This window comes from Styela clava, chromosome 13 (genome assembly GCF_964204865.1).
Source record: "Styela clava chromosome 13, kaStyClav1.hap1.2, whole genome shotgun sequence".
Lineage (NCBI taxonomy): Eukaryota > Metazoa > Chordata > Ascidiacea > Stolidobranchia > Styelidae > Styela > Styela clava.
In genome coordinates, this window is record NC_135262.1 from 15181259 (window position 1) to 15191062 (window position 9804).

General features: G+C 33.6%; 1 protein-coding gene across 1 annotated transcript; it reads left to right on the top strand.

Moving 5' to 3' along the window:
- Nucleotides 1-3916: 3916 nt before the first annotated feature.
- LOC120332938 (alpha-1A adrenergic receptor-like) lies at nt 3917-9179 on the top strand. Its single transcript, XM_039400288.2, has 9 exons — nt 3917-4404; nt 4606-4737; nt 5474-5603; nt 6227-6355; nt 6562-6701; nt 6784-6929; nt 7282-7398; nt 7475-7613; nt 8031-9179. The coding sequence occupies exons 1-9, from the start codon at nt 4367-4369 to the stop codon at nt 8158-8160; spliced, it is 1101 nt and encodes a 366-aa protein (XP_039256222.2). The 5' UTR covers nt 3917-4366; the 3' UTR covers nt 8161-9179.
- Nucleotides 9180-9804: the final 625 nt, after the last annotated feature.

Below are 9804 nucleotides of genomic sequence, written 5' to 3' on the forward strand. Positions count from 1 at the left end.
TATTAGTAATGTTTCTATTTTGTCGACGCAACCGCAGGTTACATTGAACACACAATTAAATTAATAAAGAAGGACATTATGAATAGACTCCTACAATGTTCCCTCTAATTTCTTGTAGTATGTGTGCGCAGAAATTTTGATGTGTGCGCACTTTTTTGGAAATGGCTAATATTTGTGCAAAAACCAATGAAGAGATTTTGGCATTCTAACCGGGTAATGGGTGGGCCAACAACAAACTTTCTCAACCTGCCAACCGAGAAAATTGTTACATTACATCGAAATACGTCTGTGTGCAGTAAATCTATGCGTGTGCGCAGCCTCTGAAAGCTGTGTGCGCGCGCACACGCGCACACCTTAGTGGGAACACTGGACTCCTATTAGTCGTCAATTGAATACTTTATTACCCAACAACATGACATAACAGAAAAAAAACGTTACTCGGCGAAAACGAGACCCGACCTGCCCAATTGCGGCGAAAGTTGCATGGCGATTCCTGGATTCCGGATTATGGCATTTTGTGTCGGGTTAATATGCAAAATTCTTGTCAATAATGCTTCAGATAAGTATTTCGGGATTCTTTGTACAATGCCCCCGCCATGAAAAAAACACCACCGTCTTTAGAAATTCTAAATAATCCAGTTACGGTTTTAGGGTGAGGGCTAGGAATGCAGATTGCGTCGGGAATTCAAATTCTTAAATTATTTCGAACCCGAACCGCAACTGGATAATTACCAATTTGTTATTTCGGAATATGATGCTTTTCTCAAATTTCACATTTTTGCATTAGTGACGGGGGCGTTGTACAATAGATCCGTATTTCGAAAGCCTTCGAATATATGAATTGATAAACAAGTCCATACTGCGACAATTGACCGATTTTCAAAAAGTGATCATTTTTTTCGAAATCTTCCATTGTTTTAATCATTGAGCTGAAGTTATAAACTTTTTGTTACTTTCAAAAATACCGTGTATCGTGCCACAAATCATTACAATTTCACAAACTAAGGTTACCCCTTCTCCATTAATTTTTACGCGTTTGCCGTTACTCCCGTAGCGTGTGTACCAGGGAAAATCCCCTCATATTTTATTGAGTCATAAGATTATTTTACGTCACGTCATGAGTGTGGTTTAGTCCATGAGTCATTAGGACTAGTAAGCTGTTATTTCCCTTTTCATAAATTTCCCTTTCCTTAGTTTAGTAATTTTACCATTTCCCTGGGTATCGGTTCTTCACATAATGTAATATTTTGGTTTTTGAGCGCCCGTTTGCCGACAACACAGCGTAACTATGCTAAAACAATGGTCATTTTGATTCATTGTTGAAAGTATCGATGATCCAACAGAAATAGATGTTGATTGGAAATAGCGTTGCCAGTAATATTAATAAAACTGACACTCCCATTTTCTCTGTACAGTCGCTAAAAGTTTATGACTTCAAACCAAACAACACTAAATACACTAAATCGCTAAATGCATCGGGAGCCGCACGAAATTCTTGGGCGTGCCGCAGGTTCGTCACCTCTGCTTTAAATGGAAGTGGTCCCTCTCCTACAAAAAGATCTGTGAGAACAACTGATTTGATGCACACTTTTTGTAGGTCACTACGACTAATTGCCGTTTCCAGAATATAAAATAGGTATAGAATATACTCTACTCTGTTACGAATACCAATCGTATTTTATTATTTATTCGACACCGCATTCGACACAGTGGCAATCACGAGTGATATCGGCTTAACCTATCCATCCGCAAAATTTTTTCTCACAAACGGCATCAAATATTTTTCGACATATCATTATTCATTCATTACGGAGTGATTGTAGTTTGAAGAATCTGCGCTTGATTACAGAAAAGTATTTTTAATCTTTACTTAAAATAGGAAAATAAATTTATTCTGTTTCAAGTATTTCTATTCTCGGGCTATCAAGCTGCATAAAGAAGCAATGTTTGACCCTTATTTGACAGGCTTCTAGTTGCGAGTCATTGTCTTCTGAGTCGCTCCTGCTTTGCTTGACGTGACGTTTTTCCGACAAAAAGGTGGAAACAGGGTCATTTTACCTATGAACTCAAATAGTATTGTTAAAATTGAAACAAAATAGAAAAAATATATAGAAAAAGTAAAGTATAAAATCTAAAAAATATTGCCAGTTTCAATCTAATCATTGTCATCATGTGTAGCATTTTCTTGTTCCTGAAATAGTTTTTAAACAGCGCCCGGTTCATAACGTATTCAGCGTAGAGCGCTGTTCAATAGTTCTCCACGCAGCTCCCGAACGTAATTTATATATGTCCCATGTTTGTCCCAACTTCGCTTATATTACACGTTATATTAGAGTCTACATCCGTTTCTACCTATTACCTTATCTTTCCATTCATTGTATCGACTTTCTAAGCATGTCATTTTTGCGAAACTTGTTGCTACTAATTTGACTATAAAGAGTCAGCAATGTAAGAATAATAACTCACATCAGGAAAATTACAATACCCAATCCCATATTTATCCGTGGGAACGTTGTTATGTTTGCTTAATCACATAGTTAAAACTGTACCTAGGGTATTTTCGTGCAGGTTTTCTCAAAGCACAAGCAAATAGATTATGATTGAGGAATTGCAAGTGAACTCTGTCAGCCTATAATCTCTGAGAATACATTGATGCTAGATTATGAAATTATGGAAAGTCGCAGAAATACCAGCTCCTATGCTACAATCAAGGAATAAATGTTTAGGTAAAGTATAGCTGACTGTTTTTTATTTGCATTTTTAGCGACTGGCATACTATATATACCAATTTCATGGATATTTGTATATGTTGAAACAAATCACAAAAAATTGGATCTGATAGATCGCCACAAGCTATATTTTACCGGATGTATCCTTATTCTTGAAGATTTATAAATGGCAGTTGTTGATTTAAGTGAGTCTTGTAACGAATAAAAAGCGACAGCAATTGATTTTTCGAAATTTAGCCATATTGAAGTGCGATATTTTGGATTTTGTGCCGAACAATGAGTATAGTACAAACTTGCCTCGCAGTATATGTAAGAATACTACAAAAAGACTACCCGGAAGGTCATATAAGAGTAGTATAGAGTATAAATTCGAGTGCTGAGAAAGTTCAGAGGAAATGGCGCAAATTTGAGAGTACTGGTTATCGAGATCAATTTTATCGATATTGGGATTCGAGAGAAATGATCCTAGGATTTGAATATTTATAATGAGATAGGGTGTTGCAGAAGAAGCCATTAATAAAATTTTACTGAATGCTCCTGGTTCAACAAACAAAATAATGGGCTGTTTAATTATTTTGGCGCAAGCTAATATTGTTCGTGGGTTAAGAGATTTGATGATTCCTGGTGAGTTGTAATATTTGCGTTGAAGATAACAATAATTTCAAAAATTTGATGAAGATCAACAGAGAAATATTTACCGAGGCTTGAAGATATACATGACATGACAGGATCATTGAAAGGTTTCAACATAATATTGCACAAAACGTTTTCAATATATTTGCAAGAAATTTGTTCATAACCCAATCTTACCAAGAAAGTACTCATTTATATTTGGCGATTAATTGTTAACAAACACCTCAGCAAACAACAACTCTTTTTTTTTGTCTGATGTTGTGAAATGAGACGGGACGGCGTAACGTACTAAATCAATAAATATGGTTCATGATCTTTCAACTTTCTGGTCATAAAAAAGTATAGACGCGGGACTGGAACTATTGGAACTATTTTATTTGAAAAATTCAAAAACTTTTGGCGAGAGTCGGTCATCTGTTGTGCAGTGGTCACCTGTTAATTCGATGTAAAGTTTGAAACGTTTCGTAGTCGACAACTTGTTGTAGCTCTTTATTTTAATGCTTATAGCTCGTATATAGATAATGTAGAAAGGAACTTGTTGAAGAAGAAGTGGCGAATATATGCAGACAAGAAAGCGGAGAACAATAGTTTTAAATAATTACACTGCGTCATTTTTTATTATATTAAATTTATACTCAATGCTGTGTTTCTAAGTATAGAATCATGTTCTGCGTTACTGAGATTCACGCGAAATATCTCACATACATGACATGAGTCACATTTACCTTGCGAAGGATTTCCCCTACGCGATTTGATGATCCGAAGGTCAATATTGAAGAGGAAACTTACAGAAATGTCCGAATCAAATGTTAATAAACGAATTTATCAACATTTAAACTTATTCTGTTTAAAATATTATCTTAAAAATTAAATAAATATACAAATTCATTAACTAAAAACATTATTAAAAATAAAATAGTATTTAGCTCAAATTTGATAGTTGCTGTATAGTCTTAACTTGTTGTAAATCTCCAAAAGTAGTAATCAAAGAAAACAATTTGAAGATGGATGAAAGTACCAATAAATACAATACGACAAACGCGTAAGTATTCTTTTTATTTCATTTTATTCATTTTTTTCATATATTAGTAATGGGTAATTAGTAATAAAATCATACATTGGTAATAATATACGAAAGTAAAGTATGTTTGCCATTTTCTACGTAGGTCTTCGTTTGATAATTATATTGGTATTTCTATAAACTTTTGAGTAAATAAATAACATTTTGTTTTGATTTCTTAAGAAACCATGTACGACCCTTCGGCAAAAATGGAGCAATTGCATCGGCCGTTTTTCTTTTGCCCATGTCAGTTTTTGGATTGTTCGCGAACCTCATCACTATAATCGTGATTACAAGATCAAAAAAGCTCTCAAAGTAAGAAAAATGTCGTGGAATATGTTTCTTGTAATTTTTTTTATTAAATAATGAATAGGTATAATCTAGCGCTTTCATTAAAAAAGAGATATCTGCAAAGCGAAAGTTTGTTACGGACAGTTATAGGACACGAAACAGACATATGCATTGTTATTTAAAATTGATGTTGTTATTGTTCGTGTTGGGGCTGCTGTTGATGTTCAACAAAAAAATCGTTTTTCTGCGAAACTGATAGAGCAATTGATTTAAAAAAAAATAGAGGAACGCTACTATGTCATTTTTTATACCTTCTGTGACCATTTTTTCAGTTCGAGGAACACTGTTGTATGACATTTGGTACTCACCTTTATATGACAGCTGACGCAAATTTTTCAGCATATCGCAGAATTTCTGCAAACATTGCATTTTGTTATTTGACGTTTGTGTCCATATTTGGTACATACCTTTACATGACATCTGGCGCGAAACTTTCAACATCTTGCAGATTTTTTGCTAACATTACATTTGTCATTCGACGTTTGTGTCCATATTTGGTAAACACCTTTACATGACATCTGGCGCAAATCTCTCAATATATCGCATGGTTTTTGCTAACATTACATTTGACGTTTGTTTTCTTATTTGGTATACACCTTTATATGACATCTGACACGAATCTTACAACATATCGGAGAATTTTTTCTAACAATGCAGTAGTCATTTGACCTTCGTGACAGCATTTAAGATTTACTTTCAGATCTGTGTTCAATCTCATGATCGTCAGTCTCTGCGTTTCTGATTTAATCTCTGCAATTATCAGCCCTTTATCTCTTCATAGACGAACATTGGGATATGACCATTGGTTATTGCCAGAATTTTTTTGCAAGGTAATATATTTTAGAGGGTAATATGGGTGACTTTACATGGTTTGACGTGGATTAAGATTACTGTTCTAAAATGACAAGCAATGAACAATTAAAGCTAAAGAAGACATCCCGATTGAAAGAAAGCATTTATGTGGACAAACTCATACATTATGCATGTTTAGCAAAAATATACTGCGCACTTTCTCAACAATATAATTTGAAAATGGACTTTGTGGAAATATTTTGTTTAAGATTTTAGTTGTGAAAATGCCATTCTGTTACGCATTGTGTTGTTTTGATCTGCGGGGATAAATATTTTTGAATAATCTTGAATATATATATAATAATATATTCAATAACAAATGATTATTTAAGATATATGGTAGAATACAAAAATCCGATCATATAAAATTACTTGAAATATTTTGTTAGTGCAAAACGCTGTTGCGTATACGTTTTTGCAAAAATGACATTGACAAGAAGTAAACCTCACAAAGTGAAAGTGAACTGAAACTGATCTTGACTGATGATCAAGAACTTACCTACATGATTCCTCAGGTCTAATACGATTGTAAACCCTGGTTTCTAGTAACTTGATTACACGCGACTCCGCAGTGCTTGGGGTAAAATATTACATTTTGCAGTTGTTCTGGGCAGCTGACCATTGGACATCTTACGTAACGTCATTGCACATTTTATTATTTGCTTGTATTCGATTGGCCTCTGTAAAATCACCAACAAAATATGAACGAATGAAGAATAAATACGTCAAGGTGAGTTGAAATTGTTACTCAATTATCAGCATCTCCCGAACTTAACTAGTCAAAATTATTACAACACGCCGCCCACCGAGTGAATATGTCGCTGTAGTGGATATTGCCTGAAAAATTATTTTCAAAAGGTATTCTGTTCCTTTACAACCTTTTATTGAATGTAATAAAATAATACTTATTTTTTTTCCTGATTGTATGACAAACAGGCTATTGTTGGCGTAATATGGTCCGTAGCTTTTGGATGTGGATTCATTCCAATGTGGATTTGGTTCGGCGTAAAAGCATCAGATCGACCTATTGATGGCCACGGTACAAATTGGCCTGACTGCACATTATATTATGAAAGGTGCTCGAGGGTTTTCTCATTTTCTGAGTAAATCAATGATATGACTATATTATCTTTCTTCAAATATTATTTTTATTTTCAGAATTGAGCAGTTTCAAGTGTATGTAAAAATTGCGTACACAACTTTCTTTTATATCCCCATGGTTGCAATCCTGATTATTTCTCCATCTATTGCTATAATCATAATGAAACGAAGGAAAAATAGATTACAAAGAAGAAATATTGACGGTAATGTTCTAGTTTTGTTTGAATTAAGACTGTAACACTACGTAAACATATCAGCCATAGTTGCAAATAAATGTTCATATATCTGTAAAGTTAAACAGCTATCTGTATCCGTTCGCAAACCGCCCCAGTAAATATAAATTTTTATATGATTTAACTTTTCTATTCATCTTGATGAATATATATAAAAACTTACATACACGACCATCTACATATTTCAATACTTGCACACTGCAAACATGTACATTTGCATACTTGCAATCTTGTACACTGACACACGAACTTGAATACATACATTGCAATTACGCATTATATCGGATCTTTGAATTTTAAAACGAATGATTACAACTTTCAGGTGTAAATGCATGTCCAAGTGAATTTGAGGTGAAAAGTCAAAAAAAGGAAAACAGTGCAATTGTACAACTGGCTGTGATTGTGGGTTCTTATATGCTTGGATATATACCTAGTTCAGGTATAATGAACCGCTGTATAAATTACATATCAAATATTAAAAACGAAAATATAATCATGATTGCAATCTCATTTAGCTTACTTATTGTACGCAACTGCTGCACCTCAGTCAACATTACAAGAACAGATATTTCATTGGAATTTTGGGACTATTTCTTATATTCTTTTACGGTTATCAGAATGTTTGAATCCAATATTCTACAATGTTGCATCGAGGTATTATTTTTCAATATATTGAACAAAGTAAAAATTGTTGAACGCAGTTTGCCCAGGTTTAAACACAAATTGGTATTTTCTTAAAATTATAGTGATTACATTTTGACAGACAATTCGAATATCTTCGAATTAATAATTCAGCTTGGCAAATTTTTGTTATCATCCCCGGAACGTGTAGAGACATAACATTATAATTATGTATTACTCATTCTAAACTATATTGGTCGTTTCGGTGATTACCGTCGTTATGATTATGCTACACTGACTGTTCCTACATTGTCCATTTATTCATATAATAAAATACGTATATGAACGCATTATGCTACGAGGTGAAACTGGTTTATATACGGAGTGATGTTTATCACGTGACAAATGTTTATCACGTTGCCCTATTGTTAATGCAAATGAATTTTTCAGCAAAATGAGAAAAGAGACGAAATCGTTTCTACGAAGTCCGGCTAAGAAGTGTTGTTCAAGAAGCACAAATGTTCATTCAGTGTCGAGCTCGTCTGTTGTGAATTCACCAAGTAGAGGAATCAAGCTGTAAAATATTTATTTTTCAAGAATTGACCCTGATAAAATTTTACATAAATCACGATTAGTAGCAGAGCAATACCGTACACATACAGAATATTTGCGTTATTTCTTCAGTAATTCTCAGGTAGTAGTATTAAGAGGTTATGTTTAATTTTTCTAAAAATTATTTACAGTTCGGATATTTCCCCCTTCGTTATCAATAATTCTTCTATTTTTATTTGAGAGTCTAACTGGAAAAAAACCGACAGTTCTATTGATATTTTTTACCAGTACTATAGTATATAAATCAGAGGACATATGTAAATATATATACATAAAACTTAACAATAGTTAATTAGAGAAATATAGGCACATTAACACAGAAAGGTGTCGTTATTTTTTCGCGTTTTCGAATTTTCATGCTTTTGGAGCTATTTAATAGTGTTAGATTGAAACGGTTTACTTGATGTATTCCTGGTTGCAATTTTGTTCATTGAGCTGAATTATTTAGCCTATGCTGAAAAATGTATATTCAAATAAACTAATAAAGAATTCATTCTGAATTAGATAAACTTGAGCGCACAACTATTTAGCAATCAATACCAGAAGTGCGAGAATTTATACACATGCAACTACCCCATAAATTTGAACGTGGAATGCATGTTACTAATTTCTTTTATATAATGTTTGGAAACAGAACAAATGCCATCATTCCAAAGAGCACATTTTGCACCATTCATATCTATAGTTAAATTGGATTTAGCTACCAATAAAATTGCAGCATGATATAATAAAAATTTCACAGTAAAAAATACTGTGCGTGGGAACAAGACGGTACTTCCGAAGTATGGGAACCAAGATTGCGGACATCGGAAGGTAGTATGTGTACCTGGTTAGAGTTGGGCCATAATTCCAGGTACAAATACTACGGGACTCACTTGGCTAGTCACCGAACTCGTAATGGAACTAAAATAAGGAAAATTGAAATAAAATTATGACCTGACCCTAACCTAGTACGCATACTACGTTCCGGTGTCCGCATCTTGGTTAAAATACTTCGGGAGAACCAACATGACTATCGCACATTTATTTCTATTTTGGACGTGGAATTCTACAAATAAAGCGAGATACAGAGACTTGATACATTTACAAGTAATTTCCAGATCCAAAAGCAAACAAACTTTATTCCATTTAGTTAGAGATTTGACACTTTCAAATGAGTTCTCGTGACATTGACAGGATATTGGTATCTCGAGTTATCCTGTCTTTGAAAAATATTTTAATACAACTGATTACGTGGAAATATATTAGTCACCTGAACGTTAATTAAAATTAATGATTTGGTATAGGAAGAATTGCTCCGACAATGAGGAAGTGCTATTGACTAAGTCCCTCAGTTACGCCCCTGGTTAAGAGAAGTGACTTCTGGTAATCTTTACCAAATTATTATTTCATCACCTGATATGTTAAAATAGAGATTTACATTTCACTACAAACAAACAATTGTATGCGCGCTAAATTCAGAAATGAGTATATATCACGAGTATAGTACAAACTTGCCTCTGAAGTATATATGAGTAAACCACAGAAAATACCACCCGGAAGGTCTTTTATGAAAAATATAAAGTATAGATTTGAGTACAAATAAGTTTATAGGATATAAGATACAAAAGGG